The 26,745-nt window shown below is 44.8% G+C and overlaps 1 protein-coding gene across 2 annotated transcripts; it reads left to right on the forward strand.

The window, feature by feature from the left end:
• The first annotated feature begins 498 nt into the window (after nt 1-498).
• On the forward strand, nt 499-26,704 carry Cldn18 (claudin 18). Of its 2 annotated transcripts, none has more exons than XM_041677605.1 (5): nt 499-718; nt 21,680-21,844; nt 22,434-22,551; nt 24,519-24,629; nt 26,530-26,704. In XM_041677605.1, the coding sequence occupies exons 1-5, from the start codon at nt 499-501 to the stop codon at nt 26,702-26,704; spliced, it is 789 nt and encodes a 262-aa protein (XP_041533539.1). The 2 variants fall into 2 exon arrangements, with proteins under 2 accessions (XP_041533539.1, XP_041533538.1); XM_041677604.1 differs by lacking the exon at nt 499-718 and adding an exon at nt 8,792-9,011.
• The last annotated feature ends 41 nt before the right edge of the window (nt 26,705-26,745 follow it).

Consider the following 26,745-nt stretch of genomic DNA (forward strand, 5'->3'; position numbering starts at 1 on the left):
ATTCTATTTCAACATATGTTGCCAAAGATTTTTTAACTAAGGTGAAAGTGCCCTAGGAAGTCCCCCAAAGAAGCTCGATATCCTCCATCGAAAGATCCGTGGGACACTGGAACCTCGAGATGTTGTGGCTCGGCCCCTGAAAGCCCCTCCTGACCAGCATGCCACGCCTCCTAAGCAGCCATCCCTGCAGTTGCTCACCCTCTCCAGAGGAGAGCCTGGCTAATCAGAAAAGAAACTCCCTTCAAAGGCAAACAGTGAGTAGAGTGTACATATGGCGGAAAACAAATGGCTCTTGGTACCATGTTGTGGAAATTATCTCGCTTAAGTAGATAAAGGAGCAAGGCAAGCCCAGGTGGCACTGGTGAGTCCCCCCTCCATCACACGGTCCATTTGTGACGTGTGCACCAGCCTCTCTGAGAAAACGCCAACCCTACACTGGGTGCCCTCAGAACCTGCCTGTCTTTTGTCCTCCGAGTTTGTGTGACGCTCGTCTCCATCATGTCTGTTACCGCCTGCCAGGGCCTGGGCTTTGTGGTCTCACTGATCGGGTTTGCAGGCGTCATTGCAGCCACATGTATGGACCAGTGGAGCACCCAGGACTTATACAACAACCCAGTGACGGCTGTATTCAACTACCAAGGCCTATGGCGTTCTTGTGTCAGAGAGAGCTCTGGCTTCACGGAGTGCCGAGGTTACTTCACCTTGCTGGGGTTGCCAGGTAAGGACCAGGTGCCTGTTTGTAGGGTGGATGGGGGTAGAGAAGAGAAAGTAGCCTGTACCTGAGACTCCAGAAGAGTGACCAAGAAGCCAGAGAAAAGATTTAATTTTGACAAGAGCAATAGACCCTAGCACCGTGATTGGAATAGAAGTATAGGGAGATAAACTTTATGGAGATGTTGACACTTCGGTCCATTGGTGTCCAGTTCTCCCAAGGACACAGTTTTCTAATTGCTTTTACGTGAGCAATGACAGAGTCTCCATTACCCTCAAGAACAGGACTCAAGACACCCAGACACTGGCCACTTTCTCCAATCCAAGAGCCCCCTTGCTGAGTCAGAGACCGACTAGGTCCTGAACAGACTATCTATCCAGGCCTCCCATGCCTCGCCCTGGCTCCCAAGAATTCTGAAGCTAACAGCAAGAATAGAATTGGAGCCATAGAAAAGACCTGAAGGAAAAGACAGGGTTCTCTACAGTGCACTGAATGGGCCTGTGCTTGGGGGTGGGGGAGGCTCTGACCTCCAGGTGCCTGACCTTCAGAACATACTGGTCTCAAGGAACAGGACTCCAGAACCTCCCAGCACAGGAATGTCTACCTGGCAAATGAGTTCTGCCATGAGGGAAAGGTGTCGAGGGTGGCCAAGCCCCCTCCCCACATTTGCTTGTTAACCACACAAGTTTGCATGGGTATTTTTTGCTTAGTGGATTGGCCATTTCAACTTGAAGAGCACTTCAAGTCACAAGAGAATGTTGAAAGTGTCTTTCACTCACACAATCAAGTAAGAAAATGAGCAAACACATCATTTTAGTTTTGCTTATTTGTTCCTTCCTTGGATATACACAGCAGTCTAACTAGGGGAACTGGTCTAAGTTGGGTATTGTAGGAAAACACCATGGGAATGTCCCCAGGTGAGCCTTGCCATTTGACCACAGAGTCAAGACTTAGATACCCGGAAAGGAAGCAAGAGAGGAGAGCAGTTACTTGGAGATTTGTCCATTTATAGGTTTCCTATCTGTATATGGAATGATCCCAACTGTTGGTGCAGGGTTTCTATTTGAATGGGTTTGATTCACAAAATGTCCACGGCCATAAGATGTCTGAGACCTGGTGCTTCCTTGTAGTGGGCTTGCTCATTCGAGAAAAGGCTACCATAGCGTTCCTGAAATCTAGCTCCAATGGCTACATCAACAGTCATTTCTGGAATTAGATGGGTAAAGTTCTTTACTCTGCATTTCTGTTGGTAATTGCTGTGGTTGGGTAGTGCACAAAAGCGGGGTGTGAAATGCATGAGGCCATAGACTGCCAGACACAAGCCTTCAAGGTTGGAGACCTGCGTACCTCCGAGTGAGGAAAAGTTCCTCGAACCATTTTGCTCATTAGAAATCGAGGATATCAGTTGGCTGACTCTGGTAGAAATACTGGGGGCAGCAGAAACAGAAACTATATGTAGTTAGCCAGAGAACCCAGGACATGACTGTTTGAGTTTCTTTTTCATTGTCCTTGAAATGAAAGAAATGACGTCTCAAAATTTCCACTGAAAGTGCAAGCACAGACTCCCAAGCTCAACAAGAAACAGTAACATACAACATAACCCTCGAGAGCAGTGGTTCTCAACCTTCCTAATGCTACGCCCTTTCATACGATTCCTCATGTTGTGGTGACCCCCAACCACAAAATTATTTTGATTGGTACTTCATAACTCTAATTTTTCTACTGTTAGTTATGAATCATAATATAAATATGTCTCCTGATGGTCTTAGGCGTTCCCCGTGAAAGGGTCATTCGACCAAGGGGTTATGGCCCACAGATTGAAAACTTTTTCTCCAGAAGAACTCTAGGCATAAGACTGCCAGTTGCCTTCCTGGACAAAAGAGGCATCTCACTAGGCTCACAGCCCAAGGACAACCTGTTCCAAAATGACTAAGTGTAGACAAGGTTCCTTCCTGGGGGAAAGAAAAGCTACACCCCTTGGTTCCCTCTCTCAGATGTAAATCATAAGGGACTAAGCAATGACATAGAAATTGTGGCATTAGAAGAAATATTTAATCATCCAGTGAACATTTGCTAAGCTTTCTGGGTGTGGGCAACATAATTATCAAGGTGCTTGAAAATCTGGAGACAGTGAATAGACCATTATCAGGTGGGGTTCTCAACGCCTACGGGTATGTATTTCTCATGAGGGCCATCCTACCAGTTTTAGGCTATTTTACTCATTAGGTGGAAATAGCATGGCCTCCTGAGTCTATTCGTCTCTACCAAATGTGTCTCCTGACATTTCCAAACATCCTTGGGGGCGAGGGGTTATCTCCGCAAGGAACCACAGTGTATAGGAAGTGACACCTATGAAGCATCAGAGACCATGGAGGAAAGCTATTCACTGTTGGCCTTCCCTTCCCCTCCATCTCAGCATATAGCAGGGCACAAAACAGAACAGAGACATCTATGGACAAAGGGCTTTGTAGGAAGTGGTGACCGGGATGGAGACAGTGAGGGCAAACAATGCAATTCATTTTGTGTTGTTGCTGGGTTTTTTTGTTTTGGTTTGGTTTGGTTTTCTGAAACAGGATTTTACTATGTATCCTTGGCTAGGCTGGAACTCCAATGTAGGCCAGACTAGCCTTAAAATTGTAGAGATTTGCTTGCCTTACATATATATATGAAAATGTCAAGGAATAAATATAATTAATGAAAAATGACAGTTCAAGATGCTTAACATACAACTATTTTAATAGTCATTTTATCCTTTGTATGCCATCATTTTTAAAAGTTTGGGTCATGTGTATTAAATTTTTGTGATCATACCTTTAGTGAGCTATTTTTATGGGGATATATTAAAGACAATTCATTTCTGAACGAAAGGAGCAAAAGGTGACAGAGAAAGCCCTATCTGAGAAAAGGCAGTGTGGTGTGAGAGAGTGCACAGAACCAGGCTCTGTGTGATATAGGGAAGGAGGGGCCGCCCAGGGCAGTGAAAGGCAAGAATACTTAGCAAGTAACACCCGTGAACAGCTGACAAGAGTCCAATGGAAAAGTAAAAGAGGTTTTGCCAAGAGACATTTCTTAAGATCTTCAGATTCCTGATGAGAATGTTATAAAACTTTTTTTTTTGCCTCCAACTAACAGTACTTAACAATAGTGGATGCTTCAGTCCTTGCTGGGCATTGTTTTAAGAAATCAATATGTATTAGTATATGTTTTACATTATTACGTATTCATTGAATGGCTTAATTCTTCAATATTTTCAATAATCCTCTGAGATAAGAACTATCGTTTCCTCCATTTCACAGATTGAGGAAACTGAGGCACAAGGTGATTAAAGAATCTGTCAAGGGGCCCTGTAGTATAAATGGCAGGTTAGGAGTCCACCAAACTGGCTTTGCCCAGGGCTAGGCCCCTCTGCAATACAGAAATTCTAATCAAAGGCTAGGAATACTTGACAGTGCTTATCAATAAGAAGCAAATGAGAAATGTTTTGTTTAAGAATAATGAAGAGAAGGCCTAACTCTACCAGATGTTCAGCCCAGTTTTAACACTTTGATAATTAATGTTGTATTTTGCCACAAGGAAAAACAAATTAATGGAAGAACACCTAAAATCAGAAAGCCACAAATGTGAGTTTACTGTAAGGTTCAGGAGGTTTTACAGAACATTGGGGAAAAGGAAGGCTATTCAAAAAATGCTGCAGAAATTATTGAGGGACTTTATGGGAAGAAAAAATACATTAACTACTTTGTAAATATTTTTAATTACAAAATAATTTATAATGTTTTTACCTCCTACATGGAAAATATTTCTCTAAGGATGAAAACAATGTTGGAAACATAAAGGAAAAATAAATTTATTTGATTACATTATTCAACAAAAAACTTATTGAGCACATTTTATGTGCCAGATTCTGGAAAACCCATAAAATAGAATACGTTGCATTTTTTCAAAACTATAAATGAAGTTAAAAACCCAATAACCAATCAAAAGCATGTCTGTTGTTCTTGCTGCAATGTATTACCACACAATTAACAAATAGTTCACACAAATTGATGGTAAAAGATGTGCTAGCAAGGCCGGGCGGTGGTGGCGCACGCCTTTAATCCCAGCACTCGGGAGGTAGAGGCAGGCAGATCTCTGTGAGTTTGAGGCCAGCCTGGTCTACAAGAGCTAATTCCAGGGCAGGAACCAAAAAAATCTACGGAGAAACCCTATCTCAAAAAAAAAAAAAAATAGATTAATGAACAGTGCAGGCTGCCAGGTCAAGAAACAAAAAAAATGTTTCATGAGTATTTTGTTGTGAGTTTTTTTGAGACAGGGTCTCACTGTGTGACTCTGACTGGCTTAGAACTTGCTTTCTTTGTAAACCATGCCGATCTTGAACTCACAGCACATTTGCCTCTACCCGCCCCCCCCACACACACAGACACACACTTAAAGGTGTGCTCCTTCGCACCCAGCCCATGAGTTTTGAGGTTTTTCAGGGCCTCAGGGCCGGCAGCATGACTGGGGGCGGGGACAGGAGGTTAAAGCGCAGGTATTGCTGACCTGAGCTCAATCCCTGGGTCTCAAACTGGAAGGAGAGAACTGACACTGACTCCTGAAAGTTGTCCTCTGACCACCAGAGGGCACTGCGCGCGCGCGCGCGCACACACACACACACACACCAAACCCACAATAATAAAAAGAAAAAGTAAAACAAACTTGGAAGCAGTAAAACTCAGTGGGCAAAGAGATATACGTTAAAACAAATGGTCATGTATGACTTATTAATTGCACAATGTAGGTGAGGATATAGAACTACATTTTCCACTTTGGTTTTACTTTGTGTATGCGGGTGTTTCGCCTGCATGTATGCCTGTACTCTGTGAGCTTGTAGTGGTCTCTGAGGCCAGAACAGGGCATCATATCCCCGAAACTAGAGTTACACACAGTTGTGAACCACCATGTGGGTGTTGGAAAATGAACCCTGGCCCTCTTGAAGAGTAGTCAGTGCTCTTAAGCAGAGAATCATCTCTCCAGCCCCTAGAACAATTTTTTAGATACTGATGCTGGGAATAAACTTTACGGGGAAAATGTCATTTCTCATAAAGGAGATATTACTCTAATACTTCACACTCTTGGGCAATTAAGTTCTCCTGTGAATCTATCTTAAAATGTGACCAGAAAGGCTGGCAAAAAGTTACACATTAAATGATAAACATTTATATAAAAGCAGTGCTTTTACATAAAAGAAAATTAGAGAAAGATAAATCTAAGTATATGAGAACAGAAATTTTATGTGAACTTCTGTATAAAGTACTAGCAACCTGCTATTCTTGCAAGAGTTTTGATGGCACAACACAAGAGGGAAGATCAAATTATCAAATATATAATTGACCATGTAAAGTTGCCCATGCACAGGACTGAGAAGAAGAACGTATGTTTAGAGTTTATCTGTATGGTGGAAATAGTTTGTCTAGAGTTTAGATATGAGGGATTTGTTAAAATGCCTCCTAATCTTCTATTATGAACACCAAACAGTTTTAGAAAAGATGAGGAGGAATATTCACTGTGGTAGCTTTCAGAACTTAATAAATGTGTCTAGTATTCTTCTAGCAAGTTCAACTAATACCTACCTATAATATTTTCATTGCTCCTTGGATCACCATTCTTGCCAAATTACTCAGTCCCTGTTGTAGCTGAAAAAGTTCAGAAAACTGAAAGGAAAATTTCTCTAGTGTGGGTAAAATGGCACCAGTTCCTGGAAACACGCAGGCTGAAGTGGCACAGAGCGTGTTTACGCTGAACACGGGGTGATTTCCCTGAGGACGCCAGCAAAACATCTCGCTCAATTCTAGAGGTTATTAAACGAAGTTGTACCAAAGCTATTGCTGCAAACAGAATCAGGCCAGGAGTTAACACAGGGATATGAATCCTCTTTACCAAGACCTGTTGCCACAAACAAGGAATCCGGTGTTCCTCCACAGGCCACCATTTGTTCTCTGGCAGCGATGGCTAGAGCAGCGGTCACTGTTTGGAGCACAGAAACCGCCCTACAAGTGAGAAATCCACCTGCTGTGTGTTTTAAGCCTATCCTCTAAAGTGTGTCAATACGTAATTTCTGTCTTTTCATTCAGAATTCTGTGTAGGTAGAGTTAGCTTTAGTTTACCACTTAACTTTGATCTTTTCTTTTTCAAAAAAATTTTCATTGCCGCATTTCCACCTAGAAAGCAAGCATAACACCTAAATAAGTTTTTGCCCCTGGCTTTGAAACTTACATCATAGAGAAACTGCCACAAATGCGAACAAATAATTTATTTTTTTCTCTTTTCAACTTATTGTTTGGATGGCATTACAACGAATGTTTAGAATGCATGAGTGATAAACCAGTTAGCTGAAAAACCAAACTCACGGAGCTTTGTGGGAATGACAAGCGCCCTCTGGTGGAACCACGGTTGGCAATGCCCCCCAGAAGCAAGGCCAGCGTAATTCTGGAACCATTCCACCAGCACCGTTCAATCCAATGGTTCAGTCTCAGTCCGCCGGCAGAAACCGGTATCATTTACAGCTGACTTGGTCTAGCGGCCCAGCTCAGAGACACTCAGCCATCAGTGTACGCCTCAATTGTCATGGAAGTCTGGCTTACGCCCTCATGTGAATTTTTCTGATGTTTCATTCTCTACAAATATGGACCACAGAAAGTGGTGTGCAATCAAGAGCAGGGTTGCCTCCGTTCACATTAGGGGAAGACCACCCACATTAATCATTTTTGTTTTAGTAAGAATAAAGCCTTAGGCCAGGGAAGGTGAGAACAGTCAAGATACCATTGAAATATGGACTGGCTTCCTCCAGAACTTGCCATGGCTAGAGATTGGGGGCAGGGATGTGATGTGTGTGCGTTTGTGTGTGTGTGTGTGTGTGTGTGTGTGTATGCATGTGTGTGTGTGTGTGTGTGTGTGTGTGTATGTTTGTGTGTATGTATTTCAGGACCCTGAGAAGTTCTAATTGAAACGTCTCTGAATTCAGAGGCCAGGCATTCAGGGCCCACATGAGGCCACAGGCTGATAAATTGTCTAACAAAATGTAGCCATAGAACAAAAACCCAGCTCTGACCCTTTCAGCCAGACTTTTCTCTAGTTGAGCATACAACTTCTGAGAAATTCACCAACTGTAGTGTAAACTTTTCTACAACACATGGAAACTAGTGAGATCAGAAAAGCTCTAGAGTGCTCCTTACAGTTTCCTGTCAGGCTACAAATGAAGGAACTGACCTACCAAGGCCAAATCACCAAACACACAGAGCTGGGGACAGTGTGGGAAGCAGTTCCTCAGCCTCTCGGTGACCAGGTTAGAAATTCAGGCCAGCCCTGTTCCTTCTTTCAGCCTTCACAGTAACCTCTCTATCTGTGTGGTATTTGTATAGTTCCTATTTTATGAGAGACAGCAAGAGTCAACTGGAATCCGGCTCCTTGGGCCGGCCCGACACCCATGGATCAAGGGTGTGCCTCTAGAATCTGACTTCCTGTTGAGAGAGAGAGAAAGAGAGCTAGACTGGAACTCTCCACTTCACGAATAAAATAATATCAGCTGCCCTTTCCATCTGAGACCATAAGAGAAAGGTGCCGCGGGGGTGCAAGGAGAAACGTACGACCATCTGACGTACGATAGAGCCGAATGGGCGCATCCCAGGGAGTTTTATTATAATTCAGGCCAGCCTTAGTGTCTCTCCTCATGCTCTCACTGGACGGAACAAACTCCCTTTTCCCCTAGATGGTGCATTCTGGGCAGAGGCAGAGCCGGTAGGGCCTGGTCAAGAGGAGAGTCCTTCGGTCCACTCAGCCTGCTTAACGTTCCAACCACCCTGGCTGTGAAGCTTAACCAGACAAGTGCCTCTTGGGGCCGCTTCCCCAACAAATGAAAAAAAAAAACATGCCCTTGAAGCAGGAGTGAAACTGAACTATCTAAGGAAAACAGTATGAGCAAACACTGCGCTGAGAGGACCTTCTGATTAGAAGACCTCCCTGTGGCCAGCCAGGCCGCACACCTTCCCAGCAGGAGGGTGGTGGCTTGCTCCTGGAGGCCTAGGACCAGCAGCTAAAGCCATGGCCACCACCACGTGCCAGGTGGTGGGGCTCCTCTTGTCCCTCCTGGGTCTGGCCGGCTGCATCGCCGCCACCGGGATGGATATGTGGAGCACCCAGGACCTGTACGACAACCCAGTCACCTCCGTGTTCCAGTATGAAGGGCTCTGGAGGAGTTGCGTGCAGCAGAGCTCAGGGTTCACCGAGTGCCGGCCATACTTCACCATCCTGGGCCTTCCAGGTAGGTGAGGTGAGAGAGGGACAGGAGAGGCAGAGGGCCTGTGCACCCTCAAGGACTCCCAGGACTGGGTCCTGCCTCGGGTATGACCTTGGCAGCCCTGGCTCCCAATAAAAGGTGTGAATAAGAGCAATTGGCCCTGCATCAAAGCGGGCAATAGCCGCACAGAAGGTGGGAGAATTCATATACCAGCCAACAAAATGGCTCTAATGTAAGTACATGCTGGTGATGGCTAATTCGAACCTTGTTACCTGAGGAGAACATAAATGGCTTGCTTCCATTCCATAAGCAGGAGACTTGCTTCTGCCTGCATATGCATGAGAATAGGAAAGGGAGTGGTTATTTTGTTATAGACAGAGATATTTATCGAGAGTGACTTCAACTGTATTTTCAATTCGATTGAAGTTTTTTTAAAAAAAAAATTGGGGACCTTGTGAGGTGTAAAAACATTACCATTATCATTAAATTACGATTTTCTTTTTCTGCATTTGTGATGAAAATATCTAGTATACTTGCCCTAAAAATCAGAGCTGTCAGAATATAATATCATAACAATGTAGAATGCAAATGTATGACACCATTTCACCTTTGAAGATGAAGTTGAAATTTGCTTATAATACAGATAATTATTCCAAACATCATAGGGACTTTGCATTCTTGACAGTATACGAACTCAATTTGTACTTAACAAAAGCAGCGAGCAAAAGGTATCGAGGTGGCTTTGATTCTTCGAAGCAAGCCCCTTGTAGAGAGAGAGATGAGACAAATTTACACGTTGTAAAGAGGTTGTGGAGCCCTTGGGGAATTGTAAAGAAGCAATTCAACGAGTTCATCTTCCTTCTGAGAAAGGAGTATAGAGGCCAAGGGTTAGGGTGTGCTCTGTTTTGGGAAACCACCCACTGCGGGGTTAGCACAATCCACCTGCGCAGAGAGAAAAGGAGGAAGAAACAGCTAGAGGGGAGGAAAACAGGCTGAGATATTATGCTATGTGCAAAGGACAGGTCATGGGGAGGCCATGCAAAACCTGGGTTGCTACCTGGCTAGCCACACCCATGTTAATTATTAGATGGAGATAAAAAGACTGTGATCTTAGTCACATTTCCCCAAGGCATCTGTCCTGTACTCAGTACCCTCTTTCTAGCATCCACCAAAGACTCTGGTACTCTCTCTCTCTATGGCAAGTTCTGCTTTGAACCTTCCAAACAGCTCCATCCACTCTCGTACGGCTCAGACCCATTCAGCCCCTTCACTGCCGTCCTATGTGGAATCCTTCCCTTTGACCCCCTGAAAATCTCTCCTCTGTCTCCTATAGTTCCACAAAACGTACCTTCCACCCAGGCTCTGGGGGCCGTTTGCCCTCCTGCCCAGGATCCACCCCGCACCTCACATCTTTCCCCTCTCCTGCTAACCTGAGCTCCCGTCCTCCTTCCCTGGAAAATGGTTTCTCATTTCTAACCATTGTCAAGTTCTGCCTCCCTCCTGCTCACTGACAAGCAAATCAAAAGACTACATTTTCCCACCACTTCTAGACAAGCGCATCGGCTTCCTCAGTCTGGTTTTTATCCTTTGCCCTTGATCCCTTGCTCCTTTGAGCACAGCACCAGGTTGGGGTGATCCTTCCAACATCAGTTCCCACTCCTCCATCTCCTACGGGTGTCAAAGCCCAGGCAGTTCCCATGATCCTCTATTCCCTGCTTTATTAGTGAGTAGACATGACAGTCCAACCTGGGATCCTTCACACACACACACACACACACACACACACACACACACACCTTCCTTCCCTGCTCTCTCTTCCTAAGGCTGCTGCTCCACCCCATTCTTTTCCCTCTCCTCTTAGTGTTCTTTGGCCCAGGCTACCCAGGATATTCCCTCTCACCTGCCCTTCCCACAAATCTTATCTAAAACTTTCCCACATCTTGAAATTTGCTAGGATCCCACAAACCAGATAGCCCAAGTGCATGCTCATAGCATTGAGCTCCCAGTCCCCTTTGACACTGTTCATGAATCTGAGAAGTATTTCCTGCAGATCTCAGGGTACACCGTGCAAAACTGGCCTTGTGGGTGCCTGTAAATCTCCATTTCAGGAGACATTAGCGTATCAAAATGTCAACAAAAAGGCAGTAGATTTGATGGGCCTTTTACATGGGTGTTAGCAACACCAGGAAGAAAATGATTATTCTGCGGGAAGGGAATCTGAATCTGAACTTTAGATTATTAACCTCATTATTTATACATTTGTCTCATTCTGCTCTGTGCTAACACAGACCGAGAGTCTCCCAGCTCTAAACATGGGGCCTGGAAGGGAGGCTATACGGCACATGGTTGATAGAGTAGGTTGAACTGAAGAGTGAAAATTTATTTCAGTGTTTATGCAAGCCATTTGTACACACAAAATTACAGATAAGACGGTTGGGCGGTGGTGGTGCACGCCTTTAATCCCAGCACTCGGGAGGCAGAGGCAGGTGGATCTCTGTGAGTTCGAGGCCAGCCTGGTCTACAAGAGCTAGTGCCAGGACAGGCTCCAAAGCTACAGAGAAACCCTGTCTTGGAAAAACTAAAAAAAAAAAAAAAAGTTTCCTCTTTCAAAAAACAGAGGTTTGGTTTTGCCTTTGTACTTGGTTTTTGCTGTTGTGTTTCCATGTGTAAAAAATAACCTGGGTCCCCTCCTTCTAAAATAGTCAAATGGTCACCCAGGCTTGTCATCAATAAAATTCTGCCTGCTTACTGTACAGTCTGATGAGGGCATCAGGAGCAGTTAGTCAGGGTAGTTAACACCAGCTGCGGCAACAGCCACACTGCTCAGTTCAGTGGCGTCACACAACGTACGTTGCTTACCTGCCCACATGAAGTCCACTGGAAAGAAAGATTATACACAGGCGATTCATAGAAACTGAATCAAAAGAAAGCCCTAAAGGGAGCAAAGGGGCTCTTAAACACGTCAGCCTGAAGATGACACTTGTCACCTCCACTCAGAAAGCACTGGCTAGCACTAGACACATGGCTCCGGAAGGGGAGAGATACGGGGGCTTACAGCTATTTGGTAAGCACCGATCAGCTCAGCACCGATCAGCTCAGCACCAATCAGCTCAGCACCAATCAGCTCAGCACCAATCAGCTCAGCACCGATCAGCTCAGCACCAATCAGCTCAGCACCAATCAGCTCAGCACCCATCAGCTCAGCTGCATAGGCCCTTTGAGTAAGAACTGCCCAGGCTGCAATCTGCCCCCCATGTTGACTTCCCACTCACCCCCTTTGTTTATTTGCCATCATTTCGTTTGGTAGTTGCTTGTGGTTCTTGCTTTATTGTACACAGAACCTAGTGTCAGGGCTTTGTGCTTGCTAGGCAACTGCTCTCCACTGAGCTGCGTCCCTAACCTCCCTACCATGCTGATTTCAGTTCTGCAAAGCAGGTAATTCCTCAGCTGCACAATGGTCAAAACTAATAGGAGTGCAAGAGAGGGCATGCTGTTGATTTATGCTCATTTTCCCCACCAAATGTTGCTAAATTCCTCTGCGTGTAATATGTTGTCTGATACAAGAGTATAGTTTCCAGAGGACAGACATTTGATAGGAGTGGCCAGGAATCTGGAAGGGGGAAGGGCTTAAGGAGTTTCTGTGAAGAAAAAAAATTCCTCAGGACTTAATATCAGATGAATGTCATGGAGGAACGGCACAAATTTCTTCGCCAGAAACTTAGATGGAAGAAAGGGAAGCGTGCCAGCCCCTTTATTCCATGTCAGGCCAGACAGGCAGCTTTCAGATAGGAAACCCGGTTATCACCATAAAGCAGCGCTGAGATGTTTCAACCGCTCAAAGGGAGAGGAGGTCCCAGGCTACACCGGAAGAGTTTTAGGACGCAGGGCGCAGACGGAAACCGCATCCCAAGAACTGCGAAGGTCCCATCTCAATGCGCTTAGTGCTGCTGGGTGCAGTTGTTTTTCTCTCTGTTGCTAAGTTCATGGCCAGAGGACCCTGAGCTGCCTGTCTGTATCTCCCACACTGCACTGCGTTGCCCATACAGGCAGCAGTTAAGAGGAATGGAGTGGGGTTGCTATTCTATACTGACTCTCAGGCTAGGCTGAACCACCACGGAAATGAATGTTGGGGCAGGGGAATTCCCAGTTGTTACACAGATTCCCCCAACCATCTGGGTTATAGGAACAGGATTCCCCTGAAAACCAGGAGAACCACAGCTTGGCAGTGGCCATGGAATGCAGTGTGGAGTTGAGGAACCACCGTCTCTCCAGCAGGATGACTGCACATTACAACTGCCAGGCTCCCAGGACTGAGATCTGGCTGACTAAAGGGATGGGCGGGAAAATCCTCTAAAGGCAACAACATAAGGAGACAGGGTTTCCAAACAGGAAGTGGAAGGGCTCTGCAGACACTTATGTCGGCTCTGAGGGATCAACATTTACCAACCAGAACACACAGCACTTGTCATCTGAAACAGCTGTGTGAACAAGAACCCAGGGAAGAGGAGAGAAGACTCTTTGGTGGTGGATGCAATAGAGACAATGTGGGGGCAGTAGAGAAACAGTGCGGGTGGTGGCTTCATTTTGACCTAGAACACAAGAGAAATAAGCCTGGAAGTGTTCAGAGGGAATCAGGACAGACACCATACAATCACCCTACAATCACCACAAGCTATTAAATTCTTCCTTAGTGCAAGCTCTTTTCTTGAAAAATCTTCACTTAATCTCAAAGGAAACTTTTTCATGATCATTTGGTACTTACAGTCATAGAACAATTTAATTCAACTCCAGCTGTATGGAGTCTCCTACAGGCAGGACAGGGAGAGAAGAGGCGATGGTGACATCACTACATGTCACCAGCTCTGTGCACCTAACAGTTGATTGCCTCTCTCTGTGCTCCAGTCCAAGCAGCATGGAGCGCCCAGAAGTAAAGGGGGTGGCCATAGGTTGGGCTATCCCTAGGCTCTCCTACAGGGAAATATAAACAGATTTATTCTTACAAGAAAGTCCAAGAGGAAGGAAATGGAATATGGCCAAAATCACATAGAAGATGGCCACAAGTCTGAATGACTTTTCTAAACGTTCCTTTCCTCCTGCCTGGCCTGTTTCTCCTTCCAGCTAGGAATGGGTTTTTGAGACTTCATGAGAGAGGGGTCTGGACGTGAGTACAACAAACATAAAGGACACATCATCCACGTCCCTTTCATAGCAAACTTAACTGAGCACATAGAGTATCCCATTTACGCAGAGGGTGGTCTGAGTGCTGCTTCCCCTGCTTCCCGGAGACAGAGGAGCAGAAAAGCAAAGCTCAGCCGGCAAGCAGAGCAGAGGAAAAGCAAGCTTCTGCCAACTTCGTGCTGCTGCTGCTGCTGCTGCTGCTGCTGCTGCTGCTGCTGCTGCTGCCACTGTGAAGACATCACAGTCAGACACTGCTTGCTTAATGTGTTTGCAAACGTTTGAACCATGTCTGGGACAATGGTGAGTCCTAGGGTTAGGGTTAGGTATGTGCGGGTTATCTTGGTCCCTAGCATCTCCTGGCTTCATTCTCCCAACCTCTAAAACACCACACTGTATGACATGAATGTGAAGAGCCAGGCAGCCTAGTCACAAGAGTTGTTTGTTGGCATTGTTAAATCATTGTTGTGCCTACGCCACCCGAAATATCTGAAGTAAAGATAACTAAAGGCGCTGTTCTTCCCTTCCCCATCCCTATCACATCCATGTCCTGGGTCCTCCCGTGTTTCTCAGCTCCACAGCAGGCACTAAGAATCTCGGGGGTTTCCATATGAGAAGTTTCGGTTCCCCTTTCTGCATCACTGTGCAAAATCCGCCACCACTGGAGAACTGGAGACTTTCCCATCAACCACATGTATAGACACGGAGAGAGGGGTTCCAACCAACCTGGATTGAACCCAAAAATCTACAAGGGAAAAGCATATGACTATTCTGAAGTATCTTTTCTGAAGTTGTCCTGCTCATTTCTTTTTGCCCTTAGCTGAATGATTTCTCGTGGATCTAACGCTCACAGTCATGTGAACCAGCTGGCCTCTTTCCAGATGCTGAGGGGAAACCTGGTCTAAGAGATGAATGATCCCATTAGTCATAAAGTTGATCTTGGGTCTGGCAGTGCCTCAGGGTTTTTAAACAAGCTGTTTCCCTCCCTCCAAAAGGGGTGAGGGAGCACAGCATGCCTTTGACTTTAACAACAAACATTCCAGTGTTTATACATCATCACATATGTGAAGGAGATGCCACAGGGAGGTGAGCCCCTGTCTATAGAACTCATGGGGACCTAGAACTTGGATTAAAATGAGGCCACCTGGTTTCTCAAGGAGCAAAGCTAAGACTTAAGAACCAGAATATGCTGGGCAGTGGTGGCACATGCCTTTAATACCAGCACTTGGGAGGCAGAAAACAGATAAATCTCTGAGTTCGAGGCCAGCCTGGTCTACAAAGTGAGTTCCAGCCAGGGGATACACAATGAAACCCTGAATAATAATAATAATAATAAATTAAAATTCCCCCAAAAGAACCAGAAAGTTTGTTCATCTTGCAGCTGTAGTGCTCCTGGTCTCAGTGGAAGGACCAACTACCACAATGTGGCACCCTAGGGGCTGATCTTGTCAGGGTACAACATCGCTTCTTGGCGGGGAGGCACATCGCTAGAGATATAGCTGGGTCTCACCTGAAAGGCTGATGAAATACTGTAAGAAAAGTACCTTAGATGAGGAAACTGATGAACAACAACCCCCCAGCTTATTTCTCACAACTCTGGAAGCTGGAAAATCCAAGTCATGGTGATAGAGAAGTTAGCTTTTGTTGTGTTCTCTCATCGTGAAAGGGAAGGAAGGGCCAAAAGGCACAGCCCAGACTTCCGTGACGCCTTTGATAAGACCTATTGCCGTTACTAAGGACTGAGCCCTCCTCTCGGACTCCGCCTCTCTATACTCTTTATACTATTGTATCGGGAGTAAGTGCGGTTGGCGCCTCTGTTCATTGCTGGCACAGCCCTGTGTTTTCGCCTTTATCTGTGCTTTTAATCCTCCCTGGTGCCACTAGGTCCAGCCTCCCTCTCCCACCATCTTCTCCTTTTGCTCATCACAATCATACACTCTTGGTAGTTTCATCACATGGTCATGTATGCAAGCCAAAGCCACATGGAGTTGCCAGGGAAACGATTCTGTTAGGGAAACAGGGAAAACCAATATTTACCAAGCCTGGCTTGATTTTATTCGGCTACCGAGTAGTGCCTGATTCTCATAACATCTCTCTGCAAGAGATGTCTTTATCTCACTCCAGAGTGGAGAGAACTTTATCTGAGGTCATTTGACTTGCCCGGGCACACTCAGCTGGCATCACAGTGTGGCAGAATTTTAGAGACATGAGCCTCCTTTTGGTTCCTTGAACTCTTTGAAGAAAGTTTGCTTTGTTCTGAAGCGTTCCCTCTGAGGTCAACCACAGACATCCCTACGTGAACCCCCCCTCCAGTCCTTCCTGGCTCCAGTCTGAACCCCAGCTACCTGAAATTGTGGGTTCTCGCCCTCTCCTCCAAGCCCCACCCATGGGCCTTTGGTTCCCAGTGAAGTACTGTCTTCCCAGAGCTACTCTGATGTCAGCTCAGTGCTGATGGCTCTGGGTGCTCTTACTTCCTTGAGCCACCCGTCAGGACCATCTTCACACTCTACCCTCAAAATCTTACATTATTGAACAACTGGACGAAAGGCCCGAAATGAGGCCACATCGTTGTCGCTTTTCTAAAGGTTCTTAAGCATGCTCAGGCAATCAGGGTTGAGACCCATACCTTGGTACCCTTCACCCATCGGTCCACATCTACTTTACTGAGTGGGATATTTTGCAACAGGGAGGGAACGCTGAGTTCCAGCCTTTCTGTTTGTTTTTATCAGCCCTGAGTCTTGGCCTCCCTTCTGACTGATATGGCTAGTTATTCACTGGAAATAACGCCCCTGCCTCACCCTTGGTGTGGGGAGTCAGCCCACAGAGCCCACTGACTCACATGTTACCACTTGATGAAGCCTATGTAACTTGATCAAAACATCAAGTAAGAGACTCAGGGGCAAAGAGAAAAACCTATGGTTCCAAATAATTGTCCTGTTTACCTGTCTATGGAGAAAAGTTTGGATTCCAAATAGTAGACTCTTCAGGCTGAAAGGGAAGCTCAGATCACCTTCCTGACTCTCCAAGATCATTATAGATGGTACAGCGCTTGTCCATCCACTTCCTAGCACCTGCCTCCATCACAGTTCCCCTTCCCAAAAGAATTTCAAGGTGGTTTCCAACCAGAGAATACCACATAGCCTGCTCCTGGACCCCGAGTTACAAATCAATGCTGCATTTTTTTTCTAACTTCGTAGAAAACAGGGGGTAGAAGTATGTAAGAGGCTCTGAAAGCTAAGAAGGAGACCAAGGCCATGCTAGAACCCTGCTTCAGAACAGATCTTGCCTTCATCACAAGTCTACAGGTCAAGAAAGAGAAAGCAAGAAAAATGCATCTACAGAAGCTAATGTGACAGACTGTCCAGGCTCTGACCCCCAAGGGATGCTGGGGCAGGCCAGCAGCACGCCTCACTGCCGTTTTGCCTTCCATCTGCCAGCTCCCCGCTATTCTCATCCAATGATATCAGAGAAGCCCCTAACTCACTATACATGGGATATGTTTTCAGGAACAGATTATTAAAGCCACTCAATGGAGTCAGGGACTTCACACTTGCTGAGGGTGGAAAAAAATGTAACGTCCATAGAATGGGGAAGGGATCTTCATCCTCTACGGTTGTTTGATTGGTCCGTTGGTGCTCACTTGGTTTTGGTTGTTTTCTCTTAACCAGATGCCTTGCCAAATGTTTTTCAAATTGGATAAATTATGTTTTTAATAGCTTAGGATTTTAAAGATCAAAATTAGAGCATTTTTAAAAACCTTTAGTAGGCTCCTGGGTAGAATAAAAAAGTCTAAGAGAACTACAGGATCAAGACAGAGGGATGTCTATGTTCCTTCTTTTTCTCAAACATCCAGTTTCCTGATAGTAACCTCTAAGACCAGAACAGTCCTGAGGATATTTATTTCCTGAGGGTGTGGGCTATCTCACAAATGTCCTCTGAGTCACAGTTCTGAACCATGAAATCACTGCATAATTTAGCTCTGTGTGTGTGTGCGTGTGTGTGTGTGTGTGTGCGTGCGTGCATGCGTGCGTGCGTGCGTGTGTGTGTGTGTGTGTGTGTGTGTAAGACAACTTGACCTATGCCTTGCGCTACTGCCACAAAGTTTTTTGGCATTTACTCACCTAGAATATTCCCAAGGTAAGAAGAAATATAAGATCAGGAGTGCAGAAATATGTAATCTCAGCATGCAAAAGCCTTCAAGACAGATCATTACCCTTAAGTTTATTCCTCTACAATATTGGGGGTGGGGGAAGGTTTTGCAGAGGATTTGAGCTATAAATACATGATGAAAGTCAAGCCTGATGGTGTACACCTGTAATCCCAGTCCTTGGCAGGCTGAGACAGAAGGATTGCTGGGAATTCAAGGCCAACCTTGGCTACATAGTGAGTTCATGGCTATCCTTGGATAGACAATGAAGCTCTAACCAAAATAAAATCAAGAGAAAAATCCCTAAAACATGATGAATGAAAAAAATCCGTGGGGTAGAATATAAAGGCATTATTAATTCATGGATACAATAGTTCAGTACGTACTGCCTCTAAAAACACAAAGACAGAAATGAATACACAAATAGATGGCATGCATTTGCATGTTTAATAAGGAAATGGACAAAGTATTTGCTCCCAGCCCATTGCAGGGCCAGCAAAGACACTGGACATGGCTCTGGAACACAGGTAGAGCAGTAGAGCCATCATATTTTAGGAGCAGATAGGTCCTAGTTCCCCTCCTAAGCTCATGTGTTCTCTGGATCTTACTGGAATTCAACTGTCATTGCAAGATGCCAAATTTATTAGTTTTCCCAAGAATGATCAACCGACAGCTCACACAAACCTGTGTTGAGAATGCACCTGCTAGGGAGACCACGGCTAGTGAGGGTGGCTTAGAGAACACTCCTCCCAGCAGAAAAGCAAAGTTCAGACTCAATCTCAAGGTCCTGAGGGAGATGGGAATCAGAACAAAGTAGATGGAGGTTTGTAGTGTTGAGCTAGAGTCTGAGCAATCTCATCTCTCAACCAGCAAAGAGGTGTGGCCAGAAGCATTTCTACCGGGAAGCATTTCTGCTCTTTCTTTTCTATTCTCATATTTGAACTTCACCTGGACATTATTAACTGGTCCACTGACACTAAGAATGACATGTCTTTCAGGTGAGTCCCCCATCATTAGAATGTTATAGGGCCTGTAACACTGCATCTCTGGCTGGCTCCTGTTCAGTGCCTTGGGTCTAAATAGTAGAGTAACCCTCAGTGAGGCTTTGTTCATCTTCTATAAAAGGAAAAACTCCCCATAAAAACTACTCACCAAGATGCTGCTGTTAGTTATCCCCAAGAAGTGAAATAAAGAGTCTTTGGGAGGTTCCTACAAGCTCGAAAATATTTATAATGATCATTTACTGCTTATATAATTAGGAGATCATTTCAGTGGTTTCAAACAAGAGATAGAGATCTTTCTATCTGTTCTCTGTCACTGCAGTGTGGGATGTGGTGCCTGTGGCTGTGACTTCACATGAGAGGCCCCTCCCATCAGCAAGGACCTTCAACATTGTCTTGATCGTGCTTTGGAAACCGTTCATCAACAATTAGGCTTTAAAGAAAAACACTGACGAAAATACCTTGCATAATTTATAGTCACCTGATTTCAGTTAACAGTCTCAACATGAATTAGCTTCAAAATATGTTTTTTTAATGATGTCAGAATAACTCCTAGATCCCAAGAAGGTATTTAGCCCTTCTAAGTACCCAGAATCCACAGCTCAAACTTTATTAGAACTCTGTCCTCCCTCTTGCCTTTCACCTCTTGTCCTTGTGTGGTAACTTCTCCCTCCAGTGGAAGACCAGGAGTCCCTGTACGGTGTGCCACACCCCTTAGAAGAGAGTTTGATCTGTATCTAAAGTACAGACATCTCACATGAGGGTTTCATTGGCCAGGTTCCAGTCACATGCCCATGCTGAAATAAGTCATTGTGATCAAGAGTCAAGTTATTAACCGAAGAGATTTAGGTTGGTAGATAATTCAAAGTCGGCCCATGGATCAGTCTGCCTCACAAACTGTTTCCCATCTAAACAGTTCTGCTTTCTACATGAGAAAAAACAATACTAAACTCTTATAGCAATTTGACATTTCTGTGACACTCAAGCAAGTGTTTCTTCTGCCAGAACATCAACCTGTGGTATTTAAAATTAAAATATTTTTTTAAGTACTGATATAAGATATGGCAGCTCCATCAGGATTTGTGTGGTGGAGAGAAGGGGCCATGCTAGAAAGATAAAACAAATTGGTGTCTGGTCTCCTTTATGTAACAAACACATGGTACATATGAACATATGGTACAAAGCTCAGCGGTTGACCTGCACTAGGAGACTTATGAAATTCTTCATGCTTGCAATGGGCAAACTTGATCAATGTCTCTCGACATTTCATAGTGTTCACTACTGACATCCCACATCCAGTGTGGGTGTCTTGGTAAGTTGACTGTTAAGATGAGTCGCTGTCCTTTAATGATAAACTAGAAACTATGTTAAACATATCTGGAGGTGATGTTCATAGCAGGACCCAGTAGGACCTACAGAAACATCAGTTCCTAGAAAGGGAACATTATTGATAAACTGTTGATAGGCTTAATATTAACATGCTGATCATTATAATTAGAAACATACAGTCCACCCATGACCTTAGTGATTACCTTTGACAAAGGAAAAATATAGAATACTTCTGGTATAGTCTCAGTACCTTCATTTCTTCATGCCAGACTTAGTGCTGAGTTTCCCTATAGTTTAGGTTGTTTTGGGAGGGTTGTTTGTTTGTTTTTGTTTGGGGAGTTGAGGGTATTTTGTTTGGTTGGTTTGTTGGTTTTGGTTTTTGGTTGGTTTTTGTTTTTTTGTTTTCTTTTGGTTTTTGGTTTTTTGGGGGTTGGTTGGTTGGTTTGTTATTTTGTTTTGTTTAGAGACAGGGTTTCTTTGTAGCTTTGGAACCTGTCCTGGAACTCACTCTGTAAACCAGGCTAGCCTTGAACTAACAGAGATCCATCTGCCTCTGTCTCTCACGTGCTGGGATTAAAGGTGTGTGCCACTGCCGCCAGCCTTTCCCTACAGTTTGTATCTGTTGCATGAAGGTTTCAATTCCTATGCAAAGACAAGCAGAATGATGTGCAGTTTACTTGACTTTCCTGTCAGCTCAATAGATAATTTGATGATCACTTTAGAGAATTGCATTCCCCTTCTAGGCCCAGTTTATCAAGTTTTGAAGTAATAAGTACCCAGAGTTCTCTCAACCTCACCTATCCATAACTCCCTTTCTCTGGACATCTGTGTGCACACCCTTCATCACTCGGAGGGATACAAGTGATGCCTTTTTGCATTCCCCACAATTCCATGTTTTTGCACAGTGTCAAAGCTCAGTTTGTGGTCTTGCCAGTCCTCAAAGGTTCAGCACTGGTTAATTGGAATTTATGTGTTTTACCAACATAAAACCTAACTAATGCTGTTATTTGTCTGCCTGTGTTGGGCCCCTTCTTCTACAGCCATGTTGCAAGCAGTACGAGCCCTCATGATCGTGGGCATTGTCCTGGGCGTCTTCGGTATTCTAGTGTCCATCTTTGCCCTGAAGTGCATTCGGATTGGCAGCATGGATGATTCTGCCAAGGCCAAGATGACCCTGACCTCGGGGATCCTGTTCATCATCTCGGGTAAACACAGACTCCTGCTCTCAAGCATGCACCTGCAAATGCTAGAACAAATTGTTCTGATACAAGAAAAGTGACCCCTTCCCACTATTAAACACAGCTCAGAGTATTTCACACTGGATTTACAGTCTGAGTGCATGAAAGCAAAATTACCCTCCACAGAACTGTAACCAGTTCTAAGGTCCCACTTAGCTGCTACCAACACAGCAATAGAGGAAGGTCAACCCTAAGGCAAGCATGTGACTGGGCCCTTAAAAACCACTAGGAAGTGGTTTTAATGGGGAAACTCTTGCCAGTAACTAAAGAGTCGTCCCCAGATGCCTGGTTTATTTACCCTTGGTCCTGAGGTGTGTGAAAACATCTCTTTCTATGTGCATTGCACATACAGGAATCCTTCTAGAATTAAATGTGAGATGCACTTTGCCTACTGTCTAGTAGGCAAAACTGTTTAATTCAACAGTCAGTGGTTGGTTGATCATTCTATTACAGGAATAGAGAGTATCTTATAGTCTTTTTATCTGAACTCATTTCAGCGTAAACTGCCTCAGAAATATTGTGACCCCTTAACCTGGTCCTTGTTCCTTTTCCACAGGAATCTGTGCAATTATTGGTGTGTCCGTGTTTGCCAACATGCTGGTTACCAACTTCTGGATGTCCACAGCCAACATGTACAGCGGCATGGGCGGGATGGTGCAGACCGTTCAGACGAGGTAACCCCCTACTTGGCTTCCTGGTGGTCCACAGGGAATAGTGTAAGAGGACGATCAAACTGTGTGCCTAATGTGCCTGTCAGGGCCTGAAATAGCAAACATTTATCAGAGACAACCACACTGTATCATAACTCAACAATGATCTGCAAATTCATGAACTTCATTTCCATGAAATACCCTTGCTGATATGACTTGAGGCTGATCCGGCATTTGCACTGAAATACAGTGACAGTTCACGGTATTTATCTAGCGTGCTTACACGGGCCCCATTGTGGTGGCAATACGACAGGCATGGTTAACCCAAGATGTAAATGAGCATCAACTTAGACCCACAGTCCATAATGGAAGCATGACAGGAGCAGGGGAAAAACTCCAATAGAAAGGAGTCGAGTCAGGTACGGGTAGGAGAAGGGCTGGCTCCTCCCAGTGCTGTTGCTTTTTCCTCTGGCTCATTAGCTCATCCAGTGAATGTATGGAACACCTGCTGTGGCCCAGGCAGAGACCAGGGTGCAAGAGATACAGCCAAGCTCCCTGTCTCATGGAGGTCTAGGAGGTGGAGGTGAAACCTCACTATAATTTGATGCCTGAAAGAAACAGGGCTTTTTAATTTTTTTTAGATTTTATTTCTTTCTATTCTGTGTGTGTGAGTATTTGCCTGCTTGTATGTCTATATACCACATATGTGCCGTGTTTGAGGAGGCCTGAAGAGGGTGTCATAGCCTCTGGGTCTGGAATTGCAGACTGTTCTGAGCTGCCATGTGGGTGCTGGGAATTGAACCCAGGTCCTCTGGAAAAGCAGTCAGCGCTCTTAGCCACTGAGCCATCTCTCCAGCCCCAAGGGGGGAGGGGAGTTTAGTGGAAAAGCATTATCATTACCTATATTTGTTTACCCCAAGTATCACATTGATGTCTCTCAGCAATAAACACCAACAAAACCCCTAAGAAGGAAGGTTTTGTGTTGTAAGGAGGCCGCTTGTTCGTTCTGGCAGCTCAGACCTGAAATAACAACACAGAAACTGTAATTAATTAAATCACTGTTTAGCCAATCTCTTAAGTGTTTTGCTGGCTAGCTTTTATATCTTTTGTTAACCCATTTCTATTATTTTATATTTTACCATGAGGTTTATGGCCTACTGGCAAGATTCCAACTAGAGGCTTGCATCTTTTCCCTCTGGAGTCTACATGGCATATCCTTGACTCCGCCTCCTTTCTCCCAGCATTCAGTTTAGTTTTCCCCACCTAGCTCTATTCTGCCCTGATATTGGCTCAAAGCAGTTTCTTTATTCATTAACCAATAAAAAGCAACACATATACAGAAGAACTTCCTCCACCAGTCTTGTTTCCAGAGAGTGGTATAAATACTCTCTACATAGCAGAGCCTGGTATTTCTCCAGTTACCCAACAAGTGATACAGACAGGGTATCAAGATGATACAACCGTTATGATCTGACTCTGGAAACCCAGGGTTCATTTGTGTTTCTGCTTGGTTACAAGAATGAGGAGGAACATGATCATATAAGCTGTCAACATTCTGTTTCAGGTCTTTCCTATAGTGTCTTTACTGATTGCCTGGGACTTTCTCAATTTTAATACCAGGAGTATCATATCCTTTGAAATCACATGCTCAGTTATCTAAAGCTCCTCATGGGTCACAACTCCTAAAAGTCCACCATCTCCCAATAGGACTACTTTGGATATCAAGCCTTTAATACCTGGGCCCTTAGGGAAGAGTCGCAATATAATGCTACGTGAGACAAGGTCCACTATGAAAACTCAAGATACCAAAACTCCCTCAGAAACAACTTGAGGCTGTCTCCATCACTCTTAAATTTCTCTTTTCAAGCCTTGCAGGCTCACTCCTTGATCAGGAGAGAGAGAAGGAGGGACCAAAGGAGAACAAGGGGACGGAATGACTGGAAGCAATGGGAGGGTTTAGTCAGCTGTATTCACGACATCTCCCTCTTCAGGTACACCTTTGGTGCAGCTCTATTCGTGGGCTGGATCGCTGGAGGCCTCACACTAATTGGGGGCGTGATGATGTGCATTGCCTGCCGTGGCCTGACACCGGATGACAGCAAGTGAGTCCTGCCTCCCACTGCAGCTAGAATTTCGCCTGATGCATACCTTATAGACAGGATAACTGATCCATATACATGGGAGAATGATATCAGCTACCAGTTCCTTGAATTCCCCCCTTTATGGGGAATTGGAAGAATAGAACAGGATTCCACTGGAGTGTTTAAGATGGATCTTGTTTGAAATTAGGGGTGGGGTGGGGGCGATCCCTCTAAGTTCCTCTGGCTCCAATGATTCCTAACTGTAATCCTTCCCTGGAAGAGAGTTTTGCATCTCTACCACCTGCAGAGATATTTGGCAGCACCTGAAAATACTTGATTGCTTTGTTGATGGTAGGGGAAAATGAATCTGGTTTCTAGTGGGTAGATATATGCCCAGGGTAGACATCCAGCAATGCATCCCTCACTACGAAGGATTTGCTCCAAAGTACCAACAGCCCTGATATCCAGAAAGCCTGCTCTTAATGTTTACAAAGGATCTTGGATCGGTAGAGCCAGATTGTATGGTGGTTCTACCACTCTTGGGCCCTGTGCATACAGCAAGTCTTTTCTGTTCTCCCGGCCTCTGACAGCACATTAGGACTATTATAGCACAACACCCTATGATAGTTAATTTAGGAACAATAAAAATATATTTACCACAGCTCTAGAGCTGGGAAGTCCAAAATGAAGACATTGGGATTGGTACCTAGTGAGAGCCCAGTCTCTGCTGCTGAGATGCCAAGATGGCATCCTCCTGCATTCTATGCAGGAGAGGAAGGTTGCCCACATGGAAAAAAGAATAGGAAGGCAAGGAAGCAATCCTTTCAGCCATTCTCATGACTGCTTAATCATGTCTCCAAAGCCCTATCCATGTTTGGTTTTTGTTTGTTTGTTTTTGCTTTTCAAGACAGGGTTTCTCTGTGTAGCCCTGGCTGTCCTGGAAGTACCTCTGTAGACCAATCTGGCCTCTAACTCAGAGATCTGCCTGCCTCTGCCTCCCAAGAGCTGAGATTAAAGGTCATGTGTCACCACTGCCCCAAAGGCTCATCTCTTAACACCATCACACTGGGACTTAAATTTTCCTGTGAATTTTGTAGAGCGCATACTCAACCACAGTAACCTCTGATACCTTGCCCATGGAACAAACAAATTAGAAGTTGCACATCTGTAGATTCCAGCTGATAGACTCTGTGATTCTTCATCAAAATAAAATCACACTGGAAAATTGTCACCTTCATCTTAATTAAAGAATTCAGTGGTCAATAGCAACCATCTCATTACAGCTCTAATATGCACATGTATTACACAGACAGACAGAATTTTTATTGATCTTTTAGGTTAGAATTAAACACACAAAAAAAGTCAAGGAGGTAGTAGATACTTGTAATGCCAGCCCTGAGGAGGTGGAGACAGTGGGAATCAATCCAAGGTCAACCTCAGCTACACAGCAAGTTAGAGGCCCAACCTGAACCACATGAGATACTGCTTCCAAAACAAAAAAGCGTGGTTGGGGGGCTGGGGGAAGGAAAAAGAACAAGCAAATAATTAAGTTTGCATGAAACATAACAGGTTTCATTATGAGATTTTTATCCATGTGTCCAATTTTGTCTTTATTTATCTCATCATCCCACATGTTCCCCATTGCCCCTCCCTCCTTGCTGATCCCCTTCCCTCCCATAGCCCCCACTTCTGCTTTCATGTCACATTATCCCATCACCCTCATTCTGTCACCCCTCTCTTCCTTTAAATTTCTTCATCAACCTCTAAGTCTCCTTTAAAAGCAGGAAATCATGGTCCACCGCAGACAGCTTATGTCTCCAAGAACACAGTGACTACATATCCTAGCCAGACTAAGACTAACATATCTCTATGAACACTAAAGACACTCATGGTGTTCAATGATTGTTTCTTTTGCTTTCAGCTTCAAAGCCGTGTCTTACCATGCCTCTGGCCAAAATGTTGCCTACAGGCCTGGAGGCTACAAGGCCAGCACTGGCTTTGGGTCCAACATCAGAAACAAGAAGATCTATGATGGGGGTGCTGCCCGCACAGAGGAAGATGATCAGTCTCATCCTACCAAGTATGACTATGTGTAAGGCTCTAAGATACCCCCCCAACGGGTACAGAAGAAACCCTT

This window comes from Microtus oregoni, unplaced genomic scaffold (genome assembly GCF_018167655.1).
Source record: "Microtus oregoni isolate MIOR12 unplaced genomic scaffold, Mior012 000028F_ref0000031, whole genome shotgun sequence".
Classification (NCBI taxonomy): Eukaryota; Metazoa; Chordata; class Mammalia; order Rodentia; family Cricetidae; genus Microtus; species Microtus oregoni.